The sequence below is a fragment of the Salmo salar genome, chromosome 10 (genome assembly GCF_965601325.2).
Source record: "Salmo salar chromosome 10, fSalSal1, whole genome shotgun sequence".
In the NCBI taxonomy this organism is placed as follows: domain Eukaryota; kingdom Metazoa; phylum Chordata; class Actinopteri; order Salmoniformes; family Salmonidae; genus Salmo; species Salmo salar.
In genome coordinates this window covers 104,888,251-104,913,226 of record NC_138300.1, presented here as the reverse complement: position 1 = coordinate 104,913,226, position 24,976 = coordinate 104,888,251, and the positions used below count along the sequence as shown (strand labels likewise).

General features: G+C 41.8%; 1 protein-coding gene across 1 annotated transcript in view; it reads right to left on the bottom strand.

Moving 5' to 3' along the window:
• The window catches only part of LOC106561400 (neural-cadherin), a 103,295-nt gene that overhangs the window by 1,661 nt on the left and 76,658 nt on the right, over positions 1–24,976 (bottom strand). The window contains exons 24-30 of the mRNA XM_082956631.1: positions 24,649–24,758; positions 24,312–24,439; positions 22,140–22,263; positions 21,398–21,578; positions 19,237–19,403; positions 2,242–2,506; positions 244–433 (exon numbers count right to left, since the gene is read on the bottom strand). Of these exons, the coding sequence (XP_082812757.1) occupies positions 244–433; positions 2,242–2,506; positions 19,237–19,403; positions 21,398–21,578; positions 22,140–22,263; positions 24,312–24,439; positions 24,649–24,758 (1,165 nt within the window). The remainder of the gene's footprint in view (positions 1–243; positions 434–2,241; positions 2,507–19,236; positions 19,404–21,397; positions 21,579–22,139; positions 22,264–24,311; positions 24,440–24,648; positions 24,759–24,976) is intronic.

Below are 24,976 nucleotides of genomic sequence, written 5' to 3'. Positions count from 1 at the left end.
GTCCAGGTACAACTGACCTGTCCTTGTCTGGGGGATGTTTTCTGCTTGAAGGGAAGTTAGTGTCTCTTTGTTATACTGGGACAGTGAGTGGCCAGTGCTGGCATAGATCAAGGAGTTGTGGCCTATAACCAATGACCAGGCCCCAGAGTTTTTCCTGAGCATGTGACCTCACCTGGAAAATTGCTGTCCCTCAGCTTTAGCCCAGAGTTTTTCTTACATGATTTCCTGCTGCCATTTATGTACCTGCACTCGTGTTTCCTCCAGAGGTCCATGCAAATGAAGGGGGGAGAGCACTGGTGGTTCCTGCAGGCGTCTGAGGGGCAGCCTGGGGAGACCCCCTGAGAAGTGACCACCTGGAGCCCCTCAGACCCCACGGAGGGCTGCTTGGCAATGGGCATGGGCCGCCCATTCAGCCTTAGGTCTCGTAGACACCCTGGAGGAAAAACACAGAGAGGGAAAGAGAGATAAGACAGCAATATAAGTGACATTCATACACACCAGGCCTAAGGCAAAAAGCCTTTAATTTAAGTATGTTTCATGAAGGGACAGAGACACATGACCACACAGGAATAGAAGAACACAGGCATACGCGCAAAAACACACACACACACACACACACACACACACACACACACACACACACACACACACACACACACACACACACACACACACACACACACACACACACACACACACACACACACACACACACACACACACACACACACACACACACACACACACACACAGAGAGAGAGAGATAGAGAGATAGCCCAGGGCTTAGCTGTCAGTGCGAGCCCTCTGTTTTGAAGGATATTTACTCTGTTAGTTTGTCTGGCCATCCTCTGGGAGGGAGAGGCGAAACACATCATTTATATAGAGGGGGTGGGGGTTTCTCCTTACATGGGGTAGGGACAAAAATGTGCAGTATTATAGCTAATCTCATGCTGATTTAGAGGTCAGGGATTCTTGAAAGATGGGACAATCTCAACTTTTCAAATATTTAACAGAATTTTAACAAAATGTGTAATATATACAGTACCTGCCAAAAGTTTGGACACACCTACTCACTCCAAGGTTTTTCTTTTTATTATTTTCTACATTGTAGAATAATAGTGAAGACATCAAAACTATGAAATAACACATATGGAATAATGTAGTAACTAAAAAAGTGTTGAACAAATATATTTCACATTTCAGATTCTTCAAAGTAGCCACCCTTTGCCTTGATGACAGCTTTGCACACTCTTGGCAAATCTCGGACACATCTTTTAGGAATAACAGTTTTGACAGAAATATTCTTTAAAGCAACAGAGGTCCATTGCAAGAAATTACATAAGATGTATTTTTGTCACGCCCTGACCTTAAGAGATCCTTTTATGTCTCTATTTTGGTTGGTCAGGGCGTGAGTTGGGGTGGGCATTCTATGTCCTTTTTTCTATGCTTTGTGTTTCTTTGTTTTGGCCTGGTGTGGCTTTCAATCAGGGACAGCTGTACTTCGTTGTCACTGATTGGGAGTCATACTTAGGCAGCCTGTTTTCCTTTGGGGTTTGTGGGTAGATAATTTCTGTTTAGTGTTTTGCACCTGACGGGACTGTTCGGTTGTTCTTTTGTTTTGCTTGTCGGATTTAGTGTTCAGTTTTATCATAAAAAATTACAAACACTTACCACGCTGCATTTTGGTCTGATTTCTCTTCCCCTTCATCTGAGGATGACGAAGACCGTTACAATTTTTCAGTTAATATCCATTATTTTCAAGAGTTTGAAAATGTGATCCTTTGCTCTATGCGTGGAAGGTTCATTTACACGCATAGAGCCGATATACAAATGTATACTATTCCACTAAATGTATGTTTTAAGCTCAAATAATGCAACACAATACAATACTATAGAAATAAAGTTTCCCTTCTGGACAAGGATTGTCCTGACTTTCAAGAATCTCTGAGCTAATTTCCTTCTATTCTACACATTTTTCCCATGAGGCTGAGAGAGGATTTTGCAGTTCTAAAGCTAATTATGTGTAATTATATGTTTTATTTCATGGCTTATGACATGAAATAAAAGGAGGGGACCTGAGCCCCCAAATCTTGTGGGCCCCCAGCCTTGTGGTGGTTGGATGGGTGTGTGCTACACCATTGGAAGTTAGATGGATAGTACAGTATTAGTGGGCTGTACCAGGGGGCAGTACCAGGGGACAGTACTAATGGTCAGTACAAGATGGCAGTACCAGTACCATACCTAGGAAGCTGCGGTTGTGTCCTGAGGGGAAGGAGTTTCCCAGCATCACCACTGATTGGTCGATGACTATCTCCTGACTCCGCCCAGGAGCGGCCGTGACCTCCCGCCTTCCGCCGCCACCGTCCAATTGAAGGGTGAACTCTTTACCATGACGATGAAGCTCCACCTCGTGCCATTCTCCATTGTCAAGGCGATGGAAGGGCAGCGTGAGGTTGTAGGGTCTGTCACCCAGGTTGTAAAAGACAGCCAGTAGCCCCTGAAACATCTGAAATATGCAGAATATATCGATCAATTAAAATAATCCAAAATGGCTATAAAAATCACAGAGTTCACCTTTAAAACTTGCAGTGCAAAAACGGCAATGTACAATTAAGAAGGCAATTTTCTATTTTCAATTCAATTAAGCCCATTGTATTTAATCATGCTTTACAAAACTGCCACGGACATCAATTAATTTAGTCCAGAGGGAGAATATCACAGACAACAATTATCCACAGCAAACACACTGGGCTGGAAATAGGGCTGAGAGGGGCTGCTGGCTGCTATAACCGCAGTTTGCACATGTCCATCCCCTAATTGGAAACCGTGGAGCAGAGATAATTCAATACTGTGTTTTAATATATGCAGCAATATAGCCCAGCTTGTTTTAACTATTGCTCCCTCAGCATTGTCATCAGATCATAATGCCAACATTCTATTCCCCCCCGGCCCCCCTATGGACCCCCCCCCCCCCCCCCCCACAGGCAGCCTAAGCAAACAAAAGACAATAAACTCAATCGATCCCAACTTTGAACAGAATCCGACCATGCAAACATTTCACTACAAAGGAAAAACTGACAATATTTTATTGCGTAAACCTTTCTATTTGACTTTTAAAACACCAGCTAGTAAAATAAATACAAAGCATCTTAATAAGCGATGAGGGTTATAAGCATTGATTTACACCTTTACACTAACACTCAACAAAATAAAGCAACCCTGTGGGTTTTAAAAACACGGCCGGATAAAAAACGTATTTTCCGGCCGTATTTTCACGGCCGGATAAAAAACGTACCCGATTTAATCTGATTATTACTCCTGCCCAGAAACTAGAATATGCATATCATTATTAGCTTTGGATAGAAAACACTCCAAAGTTTCTAAAACTGTTTGAATGGTGTCTGTGAGTATAACAGAACTCATTTGGCAGGCCAAAACCTGAGAAGATTCCATGCAGGAAGTGCCCTGTCTGACAATTTCTTGCCCTTCTTGATTATCTCTATCCATTACAGGGGATCTCTGCTGTTATGTGACATTTCCTACGGCTCCCATGGGCTCTCAGAAGGCGGCAAAAAGCTGAATCGTGGCTTTGCAGGCTCTGGCTGAAAAAAAGTAGCGCGTTTGGGTAGTGGCTGGTCACAGTACTGTGAGACTCAGGCTCGTGCCCGAGTCGACCCCATGCTTTATTTTCTTTCGTCTGTTTACCTAAACGCAGATTCCCGGTCGGAATATTATCGCTTTTTTATGAGAAAAATGGCATAAAAATTGATTTTAAACAGCGGTTGACATGCTTCGAAGTACGGTAATGGAATATTTAGAAATCTTTTGTCACGAAATGCGCCATGCTCGTGACCCTTATTTACACTTCGGATAGTGTCTTGAACGCACGAACAAAACGCCGCTATTTGGATATAACTATGGATTATTTTGAACCAAACCAACATTTGTTATTGAAGTAGCAGTCCTGGGAGTGCATTCTGACGAAGAACACCAAAGGTAATCAAACTTTTGTAATAGTAAATCGGAGTTTGGTCAGGGCTAAACTTGGTGGGTGTCTAAATAGCTAGCCGTGATGGCTGGGCTATCTACTCAGAATATTGCAAAATGTGCTTTCACCGAAAAGCTATTTTAAAATCGGACACCTCGATTGCACAAAGGAGTTCTGTATCTATAATTCTTAATGAAGTAGAAGTCCTGGGAGTGCATTCTGACGAAGAACAGCAAAGGTAATAACATTTTTCTTATAGTAAATCTGACTTTGGTGAGGGTAGTCATTATAGTCATTATAGCCTCATAGTCATTATATAATTTCAAAGTGCTGGAGTACAGAGCCAAAACTAAAAATGTGTCACTGTCCCAATACTTTGAGCTCACTGTATATCGGTGTCACTTTGAAAAACGCCAAACGCATGCATACTACAAAGACCAAAGTCTAGCAACATGTCGGATGAGATAGCAAAAGCTCAGGTTGCCCAGGCCGGCGGAGATACAATCTTCGGCAAAATCATTCGCAAGGAGATTCCTGCAAAAATATTATTTGAAGATGAAATGCATTTATTTACCACTTGGTGGGTGTCTAAATAGCTAGCCCTGTGATGCCGGGCTATCTACTTAGAATATTGCAAAATCTGCTTTCACCGAAAAGCTATTTTAAAATCGGACATAGCGAGTGCATAGAGGAGTTCTGTATCTATAATTCTTAAAAAAATTGTTATGTTTTTTGTGAACGTTTATCGTGAGTAATTTAGTAAATTCACCGGAAGTTTGCTAGTATGCTAGTTCTGAACGTCACTTGCTAATGTAAAAAGCTGGTTTTTGATATAAATATGAACTTGATTGAACAAAACATGCATGTATTGTATAACATAATGTCCTAGGGTTGTCATCTGATGAAGATCATCAAAGGTTAGTGCTGCATTTAGCTGTGGTTTGGGTTTATGTGACATTATATGCTAGCTTGAAAAATGGGTGTCTGATTATTTCTGGCTGGGTACTCTGCTGACATAATCTAATGTTTTGCTTTCGTTGTAAAGCCTTTTTGAAATCGGACAGTGTGGTTAGATTAACGAGAGTCTTGTCTTTAAAATGGTGTAAAATAGTCATATGTTTGAGAAATTGAAGTAATAGCATTTCTACGGTATTTGAATAACGCGCCACAGGATTCCACTGGCTGTTACGTAGGTGGGACGATTTCGTCCCACCTTCCCTAGAGAGGTTAAACAGCTCGCCGACTCAACACCAACTCAAAGATAAATACATTTTCGTCAAAATGTTATTATTGACATAGCCTTCTTCTGTTCAATGATCTCTACCTATATAGTACTCTAAATACCCAAATTCATGGTGTTAAGTTCAAAAGAATACAAGACAAAAATTGCTGACTCCATTCAAACCAATTAGGGTTTGGAACTTTAAAGCCAATTATCTCAGAATCATTATTTTGCAGACAGAACCTTATAGTCCCAAGGTTTTGATATATGGGGCTGGTTGGCAGAGAAGGGTAGAGGGGGGTTGCTGCTACACTGACTCAGATATTCCAAGAGGAGCAATAGCAGTGCGAGAGCAGTGAGACTGCATGTTGGTGCTCTCTCTGACACCAACAAGCTGTTGGAGAGATATGTTTGTCACAAGGAAGCAACAGTAGGATAGAGCAGTGGAAACAGTTGACCTGTTTGGGTAGGTGTTCTTGCGTGACAGACACTAGCCGAGCAGTCTCCTGCCAGGTGCTGTGGACACACTGTCACTCAAAGAGGCCAAAAGCTCCTACAACCCTTGAACCCTAACATCCTATCTCCACAGAAATGGCATTCACACTCAGAAAATGTGTTCTATTTTCCTGGCAAAGCCAGACAGAGAAGAGCCTTATGAAGTAGCAGATACTAAAGGTAAGCTACGTTGATTGAAAATGCCACTCCATGTTTTCCAGTTCAAATAGGGTACACAATTCGAGCAATCCACTGAAAAAGCCCTCAATAATAGCTTGAAGGAGAAAAGACAGAATTGGATCTTTCCACTGAAGAGAGCTCTTACGTCCAACTAATAACAGCTACCCACTTTCCTATACCATAATACTGAAGGAGAGATGTGCTTATAACTAGACAGTAGACACTAGACACTGAAATAACCCTGAATACTGTTCTGTAATGTTCCATAGGCACATCTCAAAACAACCCTAAGGCAATATAAGTATACTCCGAACATACATATAGTACCCACTCTGTCTTCCAAGTCTGCTATTACTCACTCCACTGTTAAGTGTCAAGCCTACGGTTGCAAAGGGTCGGAAACTTTCCGGTAAATTTCTGGAATTTTCCATGGGATGTTAAGCCCTGTAATTTGGGGAATTTTGCTTAAATTCATCAAAAAAGTTAGCTTATAACATGAAGCATTTTTTGTGGGATACACATAAGGCAATTCTAGGTCTTGTGGCGTATTTTGGTTAAACTTCCCCAAATCAATGGAATTGCAACCCTCTGCATGCACAGTGCATTCTTCCATCACATGTGCAGAGCACTCTTCCATCACATGTACAGCTGATTCTCAAGCTATTGCACACTAATGAGCTGCTATTGAGCTCACACTACTACACTGTCTGAGACAAGGACTATGATTAAGTATAGTCTGGCCCAGGAGTGTGAAGGTGAACGGAAAGGCTGGAGCAACGAACCGCCCTTGCTGTCTCTGCCTTGCCGGTTCCCCTCTTTCCACTGGGATTCTCTGCCTCCAACCCTATTACAGGGGCTGAGTCACTGGCTTACTGGAATTCTTCCATGCCATCCATGGGAGGGGTGCGTCACTTGAGTGGGTTGAGTCACTGACGTGGTCTTCCTGTCTGGGTTGGCGCCCCCCCCTTGGTTTGTGCCATGGCGGAGATCGTTGTGGGCTATACTCGGCCTTGTCTTAGGGCGGTAAGTTGGTGGTTGGAGACATCCCTCTAGTTGTGTGGGGGCTGTGCTTTGGCAAAGTGGGTGGGGTTATATCCTGCCTGTTTGGCCCTGTCCGGGGGTATCATCGGATGGGGCCACAGTGTCTTCTGATCCCTCCTGTCTCAGCCTCCAGTATTTATGCTGCAGTAGTTTATGTGTCGGGGGGCTAGGGTCAGTCTGTTACATCTGGAGTATTTCTCTTGTCTTATCCGGTGTCCTGTGTGAATTTAAATATGCTCTCTCTAATTCTCTCTTTCTCTCTTTCTGTCTTTCTCTCGGAGGACCTGAGCCCTAGGACCATGCCTCAGGACTACCTGGCATGATGACTCCTTGCTGTCCCCAGTCCACCTGGCCGTGCTGCTGCTCCAGTTTCAACTGTTCTGCCTGTGGCTATGGAACCCTGACCTGTTCACCGGACGTGCTTGTTGCACCCTCGACAACTACTATGATTATTATTATCTGACCATGCTGGTCATTTATGAACATTTTAACATCTTGACCATGTTCTGTTATAATATCCACCCTGCACAGCCAGAAGAGGACTGGCCACCCCTCATAGCCTGGTTCCTCTCTAGGTTTCTTCCTAGGTTTTTGGCCTTTCTAGGGAGTTTTTCCTAGGGAGTTTTTCCTAGCCACCGTGCTTCTTTCACATGCATTGCTTGCTGTTTGGGGTTTAGGCTGGGTTTCTGTACAGCACTTTGAGATATCAGCTGATGTACGAAGGGCTATATAAATACATTTGATTTGATTTTGATTTGATTTGACTACATGCTTTCTGGTAAGTTTGGATTACAATACTGGGTGGGGTGAATATATTTTATATGACATACATGATTTTTTGTTAACTAGTAAATAGTAGCCTACAGCAAAGTGGGTTTAAATCATTTGTAAGTTGTTAACAATTTCTGCTAGTTAGTTTTAGTTTTTGCTACCGTGTGGGTTTTAGCTTGCTTGAGCCTGCTAACTGGGGAGTGTTAATTCACCTGTTTCCATACATGTTTCATGTTAAAACATTTATCTTACAAAGGAGTTGTTTAATCTAACTGCTTAACTATTTATCTGTACATGGAATTGTATTTGTGTTTTTTTTACTCATTTTTTTCTAATCTTTATAGGAAAATGCCACGGGCACTTTCTGATGTGTGGAGACTTTCCACTACAGCTAATGTAGAAGAAAATGTTGTGTACATTTGCAAATACTGTGCCAAATCATATGTGAAGAATGCAACAAAGATGCAGAATCATCTGGCCAAGTGCATAAAGTTCCCTCAGCTTTCACAACAAGCCACGGGCACTATCTGATGTGTGGAGACGTTTCACTGCAGCTACAAGCAGCCTCTGACAAAAGTCCCTCTACTTCTATTCGAGGTGAAAATGATGAATCAGACACCTTATTGATAGCAACAGCTCATGGTCCTCCTGGAATCAGACGTTTTTTTTGACTAAATGGAGGAACGTAGTCAGAGAAATACTGATGAATGTCTTGCTCCAGCTGTGTATGCAACTGGTTCACCTCTGATGCTCACAGGCAATGTGTATTGGATGAGATTTCTAAATGTTCTTCACCCAGCATACACCTCTCCAACCAGACATGCTTTATCTACTCATTTGCTGGATGCAGAGTTCAACAGATTTCAGGTGAAGGTCAAGAAAATCATAGAGAAAGCAGACTGTATTGCAATCATCTCTGATGGGTGGTCGAATGTTCGTAGGCACGGAATAATTAACTACATCATCTCCATCATCTTCTATAAGAGCACAGACACAAGGGACAACAGACACACCTGTCTCTACATTGCAGATGAGCTGAAGGCAGTCATCAATAACCTTGGACCACAGAAGGTATTTGCACTGGTGACAGGCAATGCTGCGAACATGAAGGCTGCTTGGTCTAAAGTGGAGGAGTCCTGCCCTCACATCACACCCATTGGCTGTGCTGCTCGTGCATTGAATCTGCTCCTCAAGGACATTTGGGGCAGCAGGTAGCTTAGTGGTTAGAGCGTTGGGCCAGTAACCGAAAGGTTGCTAGATTGAATCCCCGAGTTGACAAGGTAAAAATCTGTCTTAACTGACTTGCCTGGTTAAATAAATAAAAAATAAAATCATGGTGCTGAAAACAATGGATACACTCTACAAGGAAATGGTTAGGTATGTGAAGGGCCATCAAGTTATAGCAGCAATCTACCTCGCCAAGCAAAGTGAGAAGAATAAAAGCAACACATTGAAGCTACCCAGCAACACCTGTTTGGGTGGTGTTGTCATCATGTTTGACAGTCTCCTGGAGGGGAAGGGGTCTCTCCAAGAACTGGCCATATCACAGTCTGCTGATATGGACAGCCCCATCAAGAGGATCCTTCTGGATGATGTATTTTGGGAGAGAGTGGTAAGCAGCCTGAAACTCCTGAAACCTATAGCATTAGCCATTGCACAGATTGAGGGAGACAATGCCATCCTGTCTGATGTTCAGACTCTGCTTGCAGATGTAAGAGAAGAAATCCGTACTGCCCTGCCCACTTCACAGTTGCTCCAAGCAGAGGAAACTGCAGTTCTGAAATACATCAAAAAGCATGAAGACTTCTGCCTGAAGCCCATGTTGGACCCCAAGTATGCTGGCAAGAGCATCCTGTCTGGTGCAGAGATCAACAAGGACTATGGTGTCATCACTACCGTGTCTCGCCACCTTGACATTAATGAGGGCAAGGTTCTTGGCAGTCTGGCGAAGTACACTTCCAAGCAAGGGCTTTGGGATGGAGATGCAATATGGCAGTCGTGCCAACATATCTCATCAGCCACCTGGTGGAAGGGACTTTGTGGATCTGAGGCTGTTTCCCCTGTTGCCTCCATCATCCTCCAAATCCCACCAACATCAGCCGCCTCAGAACGCAATTGGTCCTTGTTTGGGAACACACACACCAAAGCATTTAACCTGCTGACCAATACAAGGGTTGAAAAATTGGTGGCCATCCGTGCAAATGTGAGCCTTTTTGAGCCTGACAAAGTTATCCTCAACAAGGTTGGAAAGTGACAGTGAAGATGAGGCCTCAGAGTCTGATGTTCAAGAGGTGGACATTGAGGAGGTCCAGGGAGAAGATATGGAAGCCTGAAAGGAAGATAAGCAAAGCTTTAGTTTCTAGACTATCATTTTACAGATTTATGTTGAAAACGTTTTAGGGAGATGCGATGGATCATTGGGAATCATTCAATATTCCCGTTCTTTTGTTGTTCAGTGAAATCATCCCATGTGAAGAGTCAACTCATTTAATTAAAGTTAAAATCGTAACTAAATGTTTTTTTTTTATTTCTATTGGAAGGATTTAATCATTTGCAATTATGTCTACTTATGATAAGGTAAAAGGTTTCTGTTTCTGTCTCCATATGATATGGTAAATATATCCAATGCAAAAAACATCTACATTTAAATGGTATTAATATTAATTTGCATATATTTCAGTTAATTCCCATATATATTCCCGTTAATTCCCATATATTCCCCTTAATTCCCATGGAAAGTTTCCACCTCTGAACATTCCCCAAAATGTGCAACCCTAGTCAAGCTCCTCCCAGCTGCCCACAGCATTGCGGCTAGGAAACACTGTCACCACCAATAAATCCACGATAATTGAGAATTTCAATAAGCATTTTTCTATGGCTGGCCATCTATGCCTGGCTACCCCTACCCCGGTCAAGTGCTCTGCACCCCCCACAGCAACTTGCCCAAGCCTCCCCCATTTCTCCTTCACCCAAATCCAGATAGCTGATGTTCTGAAAGAGCTGCAAAATCTGGACCCCTACAAATCAGCCGGGCTAGACAATCTGGACCCTCACTTTCTAAAATTATCCGCAGCAACTGTTGCAACCCCTATTACTAGCCTGTTCAACCTCTCTTTCATATCGTCTGAGATCCCCAAAGATTGGAAAGCTGCCGCAGTCATCCCCCTCTTCAAAGAGGGAGACACTCTAGACCAAAACTGTTACAGACCTATATCTATCCTGCCCTGCCTTTCTAAGGTCTCCGAAAGCCAAGTTAACAAACAGATCACCGACCATTTCGAATCCCACCGTACATTCTCCGCTATGCAATCTGGATTCCGAGCTGGTCATGAGTGCACCTCAACAACACTCAAGGTCCTAAACGATATCATAACCGCCATCGATAAAAGACAATACTGTGCAGTCGTATTCATCGACCTGGCCAAGGCTTTCGACTCTGTCAATCACCACATTCTTATCGGCAGACTCAACAGCCTTGGTCTATCAAATGACTGCCTCGCCTAGTTCACCAACTACTTCTTAGTGTGTCTAAGCAGAGGGCCTGTTGTCTGGACTTCTGGCAGTCTCTATGGGGGTGCCACAGGGTTCAATTCGGGCTGACTATTTTCTCTGTATACTTCAATGATGTCGCTCTTGCTGCTGGTGATTCTCTGATCCACCTCTACGCAGACGACACCATTCTGTATACTTTTGGCCCTTCTTTGGACACTGTGCTAACTAACCTCCAGACAAACTTCAATGTCATACAACTCTCCTTCCATGGCCTCCACTGCTCTTAAATGCAAGTAAAACTAAATGCATGCTCTTCAACCGATCGCTGCCCGCACCTGCCCGCCCGTCCAGCATCACTACTCTGGACGGTTCTGACTTAGAATATGTGGACAACTACAAATACCTAGGTGTCTGGTTAGACTGTAAACTCTCCTTCCAGACTCACATTAAGCATCTCCAATCAAAAATGTAATCTAGAATTGGCTTCCTACTTCCTATAAAATATCCTTCATTCATGCTGCCAAACATACCCTCGTAAAACTGACTATCCTACCGATCTTTGACTTCGGCGATGTAATTTACAAAATAGCCTCTACTCAGCAAATTGGATGCAGTCTATCACAGTGCCATCTGTTTTGTCACCAACACCCCATATAGTACCCACCACTGCGACCTGTATGCTCTCGTTGGCTAGCCCTCGCTTCATATTCGTCGCCAAACCCTCTGCCTCCAGGTCATCTATAAGTCTCTGCTAGGTAAAGCCCTGCCTTTCTCAGCTCACTGGTCACCATTGCAGCACCCACCCATAGCACACGTCCAGCAGGTATATTTCACTGGTCACCCCCAAAGCCAATTCCTCCTTTGGCCGCCTTTCCTTCCAGTTCTCTGCTGCCAATGACTGGAACGAATTGCAAAAATCACTGAAGCTGGAGACTCATATCTCTCTCACTAACTTTAATCATCAGCAGTCAGAGCAGCTTACAGATCATTGCATGATACAGTGGTAGCAATATATGGTTATAACATCTACAGAAAATACAGAAATGCCAAAGGTGGAGGTGTTGCCGTTCATATTCAGAACCAGATTCCTGTAAAGCTTAGAGAGGATCTCATGTTAAATACTATTGATGTAATATGGCTACAAGTTCAGCTGCTATAGACCACCAAGTGCAAACAGTCAGTATCTGGACATCATGTGTGAAATGCTTGATAATGTACAGTATGTGATATCAACAGAGAGGTACAGTATATTTTCTGGGTGATTTCAATATTGACTGGCTTTCATCAGGCTGCCCACTCAAGAGAAAGCTTCAAACTGTAACTACTGCTTGCAACCTGGTTCAGGTTATCAGTCAGCCTATCAGGGTAGTTACAAACAGCACTGGAATGAAATCATCAACATGTACTGATCACATCTTTACTAATGCTGCAGAAATGTGTTTTAACCTGTTGGGTCTAGGGGGCAGCATTTGCACGTCTGGATAAAAAAAATGTACCCGATTTAATCTGGTTACTAATCCTACCCAGTAACTAGAATATGCATATACTTATTATATATGGATAGAAAACACTCTAAAGTTTCCAAAACTGTTTGAATGGTGTCTGTGAGTATAACAGAACTCATTTGGCAGGCAAAACCCTGAGACATTTTCTGACAGGAAGTGGATACCTGATGTGTTGTATTGATTTTAAACCTATCCCATTGAAAAACACAGGGGTTTAGGAATATTTTGGCACTTCCTATTGCTTCCACTAGATGTCACCAGCCTTTACAAAGTGTTTTGAGTCTTCTGGAGGGAGATCTGACCGAACAAGAGCCATGGAACGGTGATGTCCCATTAGACACCTGGCGCGCTACTTCATGTTGGGTACCCTCGTTCCAATACGTTATAAAAGGCTATGCATTCGTCCACCTTGAATATTATTCATGTTCTGGTTAAAAAAGGCCCTAATGATTTATGCTATACAACGTTTGACATGTTTGAACGAACGGAAATATATTTTTTCCCCTCGTTCATGACGAGAAGTCCGGCTGGCTTACATCATGTGCTAACGAGACGGAGATTTTTGGACATAAATGATGAGCTTTTTTGAACAAAACTACATTCGTTATGGACCTGTGATACCTGGAAGTGACATCTGATGAAGAGAATCAAAGGTAATGGATTATTTACATAGTATTTTCGATTTTAGATCTCCCCAACATGACGTCTAGTCTGTATCGCAACGCGTATTTTTCTGGGCACAGTGCTCAGATTATTGCAAAGTGTGATTTCCCAGTAAGGTTATTTTTAAATCTGGCAAGTTGATTGCGTTCAAAAGATGTAAATCTATAATTCTTTAAATGACAATATAATATTTTACCAATGTTTTCTAATTTTAATTATTTAATTTGTGACGCTGACTTGACTGCCGGTTATTGGAGGGAAACGATTTCCTCAACATCAATGCCATAGTAAAACGCTGTTTTTGTATATAAATATGAACTTGATAGAACTAAAAATGCATGCATTGTCTAACATAATGTCCTAGGAGTGTCATCTGATGGAGATTGTAAAAGGTTAGTGTATCATTTTAGCTGGTTTTATGGTTTTGGTGACCCTGTCTTTGACTTGACAAAACATTACACACAACTCTTGTAAATGTACTGTCCTAACATACTCTAAATTTATGCTTTCGCCGTAAAACCTTTTTGAAATCGTAAAACGTGGTTAGATTAAGGAGATGTTTATCTTTCAAATGGTGTAACATAGTTGTATTTTTGAAAAATTTGAATTTTGACATTTATTTGGATTCAAATTTGCCGCTCTTGAAATGCACCTGCTGTTGATGGAGTGCACCACAGGTGGCACGCTAGCGTCCCACCTAGCCCCAAGAGGTTAAAGCAGTATCCAAATCCATTGGATGTAGTGATCACAATATAGTAGCCATATCTAAGAAAACCAAAGTTCCAAAGGCTGGGCTTAATATAGTGTATAAGAGGTCATACAATACGTTTTGTAGTGATTTCTATGTTCGACCGCTCCTGAGTGGCGCAGCGGTCTAAAGCACTGCATCTCAATGCTAGAGGTGTCACTACAGACACCCTGGATCGAATCCAGGCTGTATCACAACCGGCCGTGATTGGGAGTCCCATAGGGTGGCGCACAGTAGGCCGGTGTAGGCCGTGATTGTAAATAATAATTTGTTCTTAATTAACTGACTTGCCTAGTTAAATAAAGGTTAAATAAATAAAAAAATTATGTAAAGAATATTTGTTGGTCTGTGGTGTGTAATGAGGAGCAACCAGACAGTTGCTGCACTTGACACATTTATGAAATTGCTTATCCCAGTTACTAATAAGCATGCACCCATTAAGAAAATTACTGTAAAAACTATTAAATCCCTGTGGATTGATGAGAAATTGAAAAATTGTATGGTTGAGAGGGATGATGCAAAAGGAATGGCAAATAAGTCTGGCTGCGCAACCGATTGCCTAACGTATTGCAAATTGAGAAATCATGTGACTAAACTGAATAAAAAGAAGAAGAAACTACACTATGAAACAAAGATAAATTACATAAAGAATGATAGAAAAAAGCTTTGGCGCACCTTAAATGATATTTTGGGCAAAAAGGCAAACTCAGCTCCATCATTCATTGAATCAGATGGCTCATTCATCACAAAACTACTTTAATTATTTTCTCATTGGCAAGATTAGCTAACTTAGGCATGACATGCCAGCAACAAACGGTGACATTACACATCCAAGTATAACTGATCAAATTATGAAAGACAAGAACTGTAATTTTTCAATTCCGTAAAGTGAGTGTGGAAGAAGTGAAAAAAATATTGTTGTCTGTCAACGATGACAAGCCTTCAGGGTCTGACAACTTGGATGGAAAATTACTGAGGGTAATAGCCGACAATATTGCCACTCCTATTTGCCATATCTTTAATCTAAGCCTCCTAGAAAGTGTGTGCCCTCAGGCTGGGAGAGAAACTAAATTAATTCCGCTACCCAAGAATAGTAAAGCCCCCTTTACTGGTTCAAATAGCCGACCAATCAGGCTGTTACCAACCCTTAGGAAACTATTGAAAACATATTTTTTTGTGTTTGACCAGATACAGTGGCTTGCGAAAGTATTCACCCCCCCTTGGCATTTTTCCTATTTTGTTGTCTTACAACCTGGAATTAAAATTGATTTTTGGGGGGATTGTATCATTTGATTTACACAACATTCCTACCACTTTGAAGATGCAATTTTTTTTTTTTATTGTTAAACAAACAAGAAATAAGACAAAAAAACGGAAAACTTGAGTGTGCATAACTATTCACCCCCCAAGTTAATACTTTGTAGAGCCACCTTTTGCAGCAATTACAGCTGCACGTCTCTTGGGGTATGTCTCTGTAAGCTCTAGCCACTGGGATTTTTGCCCATTCTTCAAGGCAAAACTGCTCCAGCTCCTTCAAGTTGGATGGGTTCTGCTGGTGTACAGCAATCTTTAAGTCATAGCACAGATTCTCAATTGGATTGAGGTCTGGGCTTTGACTAGGCCATTCCAAGACATTTAAATGTTTCCCCTTAAACCACTCGAGTGTTGCTTTAGCAGTATGCTTAGGGTCATTGTCCTGCTGGAAGGTGAACCTCCATCCCAGTTTCAAATCTCTGGAAGACTGAAACAGTTTTCCCTCAAGAATTTACCTGTATTTAGCACCATCCATCATTTCTTCAATTCTGACCTGTTTCCCAGTCCCTGCCGATGAAAAACATCCCCACAGCATGATGTTGCCACCACCATAATTCACTGTGGGGATGGTGTTGGTTTGCGCCATACATAGCGTTTTCCATGATGGCCAAAAAGCTCAATTTCAGTCTCATCTGACCAGAGTACCGTCTTCCATATGTTTAGGGAGTCTTCCACATGCCTTTTGGCGAACACCAAATGTGTTTGCTTATTTCTTTCTTTAAGCAATGGCTTTTTTTCTGGCCAATCTTCTGTAAAGCCCAGCTCTGTGGAGTGTACGGCTTACAGAGCTGGGCTTTACAGAAAGTGGTCCCATGGACAGATACTCCAATCTCCGCTGTGGAGCTTTTCAGCTCCTTCAGGGTTATCTTTGGTCTCTTTGTTGCTTCTCTGATTAATGCCCTCCTTGCCTGGTCTGTGAGTTTTGGTGGGCGGCCCTCTCTTGGCAGGTTTGTTGTGGTGCCATATTCTTGACATTTTTTTAAATGGATTTAATGGTGCTCTGTGGGATGCTTAAAGTTTTGGATATTTTTTTATAACCCAACCCTGATCTGTACTTTTCCACAACTTTGTCCCTGTCCTGTCTAGTTTGGAGAGCTCCTTGGTCTTCATGGTGCCGCTTGCTTGGTGTTACCCCTTGCTTAGTGGTGTTGCAGACTCTGGGGCCTTTCAGAACAGGTGTATATATACTGAGATCATGTGAAAGATCATGTGACACTTAAATAAAGTCAAACTGTGTGCAATATAACTAATTATGTGACTTCTGAAGGTAATTGGTTGCACCAAATCTTATTTAGGGGCTTCATAGCAAAGGGGTGAATACATATGCACGCACCACTTTTCAGTTTTTTATTATTTAGACATTTTTTAAACAAGTTTTTTTTTTTCATTTCACTTCACCAATTTGGACCACTTTGTGTATGTCCATTACATGAAATCCAAATAAAAATCTATTTAAATTACAGGTTGGAATGCAACAAAATAGGAAAACCCCAAGGGGATGAATACTTTTGCAAGGCACTCTACAATGCTATTTTACTGTAAACAAATTGACAGACTTTCAGCATGCTTATAGGGAAGGACATTCAACAAGCACAGCACTTACACAAATTATTGATGATTGGCTGAGAGAAATTGATGATGAAACGATTGTGGGAGCTGTTTCGTTTGACTTCAGTGTGGCTTTTGACATGATCGATCATAGTCTGCTCTTGGAAAAACATATGTGTTATGGCTTTACACCCCCTGCAATATTGTGGATAAAGAGTTGCCTGTCGAACAGATCACAGAGGGTGTTCTTTAATGGAAGCCTCTCAAACATAATCCAGGCAGAATTAGGAATTCCCCAGGGCAGCTGTCTAGGCCCCTTTTTAAAATCTTTACTAATGACATGCCACTGGCCTTGAGTAAAGCCAATGTGGCTATGTATGCAGATGACTCAACACTATACCTGTGAGCTACTACAGCGACTGAAATCACTGCAACACTTAACGAAGAGCTGCAGTTAGTTTCAGAATGGGTGGCAAGGAATACGTTAGTCCTAAATATATCAAAAACTAAAAGCTTTGTATTTGGGATAAATCATTCACTAAACCATAAACCTCAACTAAATCTTGCAATAAATCATGTGGAAATTGAGCAAGTTGAGGTGTCTAAACTGCTTGGAGTAACCCTGGATTATAAACTGTCATGGTCAAAACATGTTGATACAACTGTAGCTAAGATGGGGAGAAGTCTGTCCATAATAAAGTATTGCTCTGCCTTTTTAACAACACTATTAATTAACCTGTTGGGGCTAGGGGGCAGTATTGAGAATTTTGAAAAAAACATGTGCCCATTTTTAACTGCCTCCTACACCAACTCAGAAGCTAGAATATGCATATAATTGTTCAGGTTTGGATAGAAAACACTCTGAATTTTCTAAAACTGTTTGAATGGTGTCTGTAAGTATAACAGAACTCATATGGCAGTCAAAACCCTGAGACAAATTCTAACAGGAAGTGGATACCTGATGTGTTGAATTACCTTTAAGCCTATGCCATTGAAACACACAGGGGCTTATTAATTGTTGAGCACTTCCTATGGCTTCCACTAGATGTCACCAGTCTTTAGAAAGTGTTTTGAGTCTTATACTGTGAGAACTGAACGAACAAGAGCCTTGGAACGGTGGTGGCCGATTAGACTCTGACGCGCGAGTTCATGTTGGGTACTCTCGTTCCAAAACGTTTTAAAAGAGAATGCAAACGTCCGCCTTGAATATTATTCATGTTCTGGTTAAAAAAGGCACTAATGATTTATGCTATACAACGTTTGACATGTTTGAACGAACGTAAATATTTTCTTTCCCCTCGTTCATGACGAGAAGTCCGGCTGGCATAGATCATGTGCTAACAACACGGAGCTTTTTGGACATAAATTATGAGCTTTTTCGAACAAAACTACATTTGTTATGGACCTGGGATTCCTGGAAGTGACATCTGATGAAGAGAATCAAAGGTAATGGATTATTTACATAGTATTTTCGATTTTAGATCTCTCCAACATGGCGGTTAGTCTGTATCGCAAAGCGTATTTTTCTGGGCGCAGTGCTCAGATTATTGCAAAGTGTGATTTCCCAGTAAGGTTATTTTTAAATCTGGCAATCCGGTTGCGTTCAAGAGATGTAAATCTATAATTCTTTGAATGACAATATAATATTTTACCAATGTTTTCGAATAGTAATTATTTAATTTGTTGTGCTGCTTGACTGGCGGTTATTGGAGGGAAACGATTTCCTCAACATCAACGCCATAGTAAAACGCTGTTTTTGGATATAAATATGAACTTGATAGAACAAAAAATGCATGCATTGTCTAACATAATGTCCTAGGAGTGTCATCTGATGGAGATTGTCAAAGGTTAGTGCATCATTTTAGCTGTTTTTCTGCTTTTGGTGACGCCTGTCTTTGAATTGACAAAACATTACACACAGCTATTGTCAATGTACTCTCCTAACATAATCTAACTTTATGCTTTTGCCGTAAAGCCTTTTTGAAATCGGACAACGTGGTTAGATTAAGGAGATGTTTATCTTTCAAAGGGTGTAAGATAGTTGTATGTTTGAGAAATTTGAATTATGACATTTAATTGTTTTCAAATTTGGCGCTCTTGATATTTCACCTGTTGTTGATTGGGTGTACCAGGGGTGGGACGCTTGCGTCCTGACGTCGTGAGGGAGCTTGTTCCACCATTGGGGTGCCAGAGCAGCGAACAGTTGCTGGACCCTTGACAGCAGCAAATTTGGATCCATAATAAATACAAATACAAATACAAGACTCACCTCCAGACGTAAGTATTCATTCTGTTCCTGCGAGAGGAGGCTGAGGAGGACACCGCTGGGGGCGTGGGTTCGCACCTGGAGCTGAAAGCTGGAGTGACGAGCGGGGAGTGACCAGCCCACCTGGTACTGGACATGGCTCCTCCCATTGAAGGAGAACTCTGGAACTTCTGTCAGTTGAAGAGAGAAAAACATAGAGTTGAATAGAGATACCATGAGGGATTCAAATACAACATATTATTAATTAATTTTACTGTACATACTGCTGTATGCACTCAGTAGACAATTCGAGACAATTCACATATGTGAGAGGAGCCAAACACAGTCATCTTAGTTGTGTGAGCCATGCATGTAAAGCCTTAAGTCAATTTTACATTCCAAAAGATAGCACAATAAAAAAATAGTTAAATCTTGAAACTAACAAGAGCTCTAAACCAGAGCTACAGTTGAAGTCGGAAGTTTCACATACAACTTAGCCAAATACATTTAAACTCAGTTATTCACAATTCCTGACATTTAATTCTAGTCAAAATTCCCTGTCTTAGGTCAGTTAGGATCACCACTTTATTTTAAGAATGTGAAATGTCAGAATAATAGTAGAGGGAATGATTTATTTCAGCTTTTATTTCTTTCATCACATTCCGGGTGGGTCAGAAGTTTACATACACTCAATTAGCATTTGGTAGCATTGCCTTTAAATTGTTTAACTTGGGTCAAATGTTTCGGGTAGCCTTCTACAAGCTTCCCACAATAAGTTGGGTGAATTTTGGCCCATTCCTCTTCATAGAGCTGATGTAACTGAGCCATGTTTGTAGGCCTCCTTGCTCGCACACACTTTTTCAGTTCTGCCCAGAAATGTTCTATAGGATTGAGATCAGGGCTTTGTTATGGCCACTCCAATACCTTGACTTTGTTGTCCTTAAGCCATTTTGCCACAACTTTGGAAGTATGATTGGGATCATTGTCCATTTGGAAGACCCATTTGCGACCAAGTTTTAACTTCCTGACTGATGTGTTGAGATGTTGCTTCAATATATCCAGATAATTTTCCGTCCTCAGGATGCCATCTATTTTGTGAAGTGCACCAGTCCCTCCTACAGCAAAGCACCCCCACAACATGATGCTGCCACCCCCGTGCTTCACGGTTCGGATGGTGTTCTTCGGCTTGCAAGCCTCCCCCTTTTTCCTCCAAAGATAACAATGGTCATTATGGCCAAACAGTTATATTTTTGTTTCATCAGACCAGAGGACATTTCTCCAAAAAGTATGATCTTTGTCCCCATGTGCAGTCGCAAACCGTAGTCTGGCTTTTTTATGGCGGTTTTGGAGCAGTGGCTTCTTCCTTGCTGAGCGGCCTTTCAGGTTATGTCGATATAGGACTCGTTTTACTGCAGATATAGATACTTTTGTACCCATTTCCTCCTGCAACTTCACAAGATCCTTTCCTGTTCTTCTGGGATTGATTTGCACTTTTCGCACCAAAGTACATTCATTTGGGAGACAGAACGGTATGACGTTTGCGTGGTCCCATGGTGTTTATACTTGCGTACTATTGTTTGTACAGAGGAACGTGGTACCTTCAGACGTTTGTAAATTGCTCCGAAGGATGAACCAGACTTGTGAAGGTCTACAATTTGTTTTCTGAGGTCTTGGCTGATTTCTTTTGATTTTCCCATGATGTCAAGCAAAGAGGCACTGAGTTTGAAGGTAGGCCTTGAAATACATCCACAGGTACACCTTCAATTGACTCAATCAATCAGAAGCTTCTAAAGCCATGACATAATTTTCTGGAATTTTCAAAGCTTTTTCAAGGCACAGTCAACTTAGTGTATGTAAACTTCTGACCCACTGGAATTGTGATACAGTGAATTATAAGTGAAATAATCTGTCTGTAAACAATTGTTGGGAAAATGACTTGTGTCATGCACACAGTAGATGTCCTAAACGACTTGCCAAAACTATAGTTTGTTAACAAGAAATTTGTGGAGTGGTTGAAAAACGAGTTTTAATGACTCCAACCTAAGTGTATGTAAACATTCGACTTCAACTGTATGTCGTTTAGATCATATTAGGACTCTGCTATGCAATGCAGTCCACTCTACACCTTATGATACCCAGAGACAACACCTGTTATAATCTGACTGTTAATTCTCTAAGGACATACCGTCTTCACAGTGGATCCCTGTGTACCCGGGCCCACACTGGCAGCTGAAGGAGTCCCACTGACCATTACAGCGCCCCCTGGCGCCACAGACTGGTACACCCATGTTCATACAGTTCCCATCAGTCAGAGAGCAGCCTGGGGCAGTGCTGGAGGATGCCGAGGGAGAGCCAAGGTCATAGAGCTGGAGCAGAGGGAAGAGCGAGAGAGAGAGGGGGGAGGGAGGAATGAGGGAAGGCGAGAGAGATATGTGGAGGGAGAGAGAAGAGAGGAAGAGAAGAAAAATACAAATTGAGGGCGAGAGAGAGAAAAGAATAAGGGAGAGAGAGAGAGAGATGGAATGAGATTTTAGGTGTATCTTCAATAATGCACAATACATCCTTTTCTGAAACCTAAAGTAGAGAGGCGCAAAGATCATGGGCATAAATGAGAGAAAGAACTTGAAGGAGAATACATTGCACCAGTACATGTAACCTGTCTGACAGCACTGATATAGTCTGACTAAAGTGGAATGTGATGACAGAGACATCAGCATTCAGAAGATACTCCCAGCTTAGCCTTGAGCTCACATTTACATTCCTCTTGAACTCCTGTTTTTAAAAACACCTTTCAGCGAGTTAACCAAACAGACCAAGGTGTGAGAAAGTAAATAAAACTGCAATGTCTAGAGCCAAGATGGAGTTAGAGAGGTAGACTATTTTCTTGTTAGGGTGTTAGGGAAGAGCTGTAGACTTTTGTGTCTTACCTTACTGTCCACAACCAGGTTGCGCAGACAACCATTGAAGTGCTTGTGCTGTAGCTGGGGATACTCATAGGACATGTTCTCGTTGACCCCACCTAGCTGCAACACCTGACTCCCATTCAGGTACCTGTGGAGGAGGACACACTTCACTGTCAATGTCTGACCATTCCGTCCATCCATCCATCCATCCATCCATCAAGTTCAAGTTTGTTTGTTCGCCATATACATATGATATACACTCCCCATCGTATTTATTTGGACAGTGAAGCTCTATACTCCAGCATTTTGGATTTGAGATCAAATGTTTCATATGAGGCGACAGTACAGAATGTCACCTTTTGTTTGAGGGTATTTTCATGCATGTCTGTTTTACCGTTTAGAAATGAAAGCACTTTATGTTCTAGTCCCCCCATTTGAAGGTGCCATAAGTATTCGGACAAATTAACTTACAGTACCAGTCAAAAGTTTGGACACACCTACTCATTCCACAGTTTTTCCTTTATTTGTACTATTTTCTACATTGTAGAATAATAAAAAAGACATCAAAACTATGAAATAACACACATGGAATCATGTAATAACCCAAAAAGTGTTAAACAAATCAAAATATATTTTATATTTGAGATTCTTCAAAGTAGCCACTCTTTGCCTTGATGACAGCTTTGCACACTCTTGGCATTCTCTCAACCAGCTTCGTGAGGTAGTCACCTGGAATGCATTTCAATTAACAGGTGTGCCTTATTAAAAGTTCATTTGTGGAATTTCTTTCCTTCTTAATGCGTTTGAGCCAATCAGTTGTGTTGTGACAAGGTAGGGGTGGTATACAGAAGATAGCCCTATTTGGTAAAAGACCAAGTCCATATTATGGAAAGAACAGCTCAAAAAAGCAAAGAGAAATGACAGTCCATCATTACTTTAAGACATGAAGGTCAGTCAATCTGGAAAATGTCATTAACTTTGAAACTTTCTTCAAGTGCAGTCGCAAAAACCATCAAGTGCCATGATGAAACTGGTTCTCATGGGGACCGCCACAGAAAAGAAAGACCAAGAGTTACCTCTGCTGCAGAGGATAATTTCATTAGATTTAACTGCATCTCAGATTGCAGCCCAAATAAATGCTTCACAGAATTCAAGTAACAGAAACATCTCAACATCAACTTTTCAGAGGAGACTGCGTAAATCAGGCCTTTATGGTAGAATTGCTGCAAAGAAACCACTACTAAAGGACACCAATAATAAGAAGAGACTTGCTTGGGATAAGAAACACGAGCAATGAACATTAGACTGGTGGAAAACTGTCATTTAGTCTGATGAGTCCAAATTTGAGATTTTTGGTTCTAACCGCTGTGTCTTTGTGAGACGCAGAGCAGTTGAATGGATGATCTCCGAATGTGTGGTTCCCACTGTGAAGTATGGAGGAGGAGGTGTGATGGTGTCGGGGTGCTTTGCTAGTGACACTGTCTGATTCATTTTGAATTCAAGGCACACTTAACCAGCATGGCTACTACAGCATTCTGCAGCGATACGCCATCCCATCTGGTTTGCGCTTAGTAGGACTATCATTTGTTTTTCAACAAGACAATGACCCAACACACCTCCAGGCTGTGTAAGGGCTAATTGACCAAGAAGGAGAGTGATGGAGTGCTGCATCAGATGACCTGGCCTTCACAATCACCCATCCTCAACCCAATTGAGATGGTTTGGGATGAGTTGGACAGCAGAGTGAAATAAAAGCAGCCAACAAGTGCTCAGCATATGTGGAAACTCCTTCAAGACCGTTGGAAAAGCATTTCAGGTGAAGCTGGTTGAGAGAAGGATTCCACAATGATTACATCAAGCTGGTGACTACACACTTGTTGGATGCATTTGCAGTTTATTTTGGTGTGTTTCAGATTATTTTGTGCCCAATAGAAATGAATGGTAAATATTGTAATGTGTCATTTTGAAATCACTTTTACTGTAAATAAGAATATAATATGTTTCTGAACACTTCTACATGAATGTGGATGCTACCATGATCACAGATAATCATGAATGAAATGTGGATGGATAGAGGTTATTCGTTTTTGTTATGCTTTTCAGAGGAACCATTTTGTCCATCCACAATGCCTTGGCTGGCTAGCAGGTGTGATTGGTGCGACGTCCCAAGGGGCGGGGTTCTGAGGAGGACATTACCTGTCCCTATTAGGCGTGACTCCTCTGACCTCACAGGAGGACCGGTCCTCAGTCATGGCCCAGCTGTCCACGCCCTCAGTCTCCATAACGATAGCACTGGAGCAGCGGTCCAGGGTGAAATGCACATCCTGAAAACCCCGGAAAACAGGAGCGAGGTTAAACACACACACACACACACACACACACACACACACACACACACACACACACACACACACACACACACACACACACACACACACACACACACACACACACACACACACACGTAAGAACATGAAAGAATGTGTTGAATACAGTCATCTAATAGTCCATTTACTTTACTGTTGCTTCTAACATCCAGTCGGTGCCAGCGTCTGTCAGACACAACCATGTTGCCCTGCAACTGCAGGACCAGGGTCCCAGACCCGTGGTTGATCTTCAGACTGGGTGTTCCACCAATCAGCTCTGAAGGGAAAAGAGAGGTCATCAATATCAGCATTATCCCCATGCCATTCCACCTACAGACTTAAAGGGTCAAAGTTCAACAGTGGTGTAGGATGTTCTTCTGATACTCTTAGAGGGATGTTGTTGAGTGTCAAATAGTAAATTCATACAAATGTACATACATTACATGAAACTGTATATATACAGTTCATTCCAAAGGTATGGACCATTATTTTGGT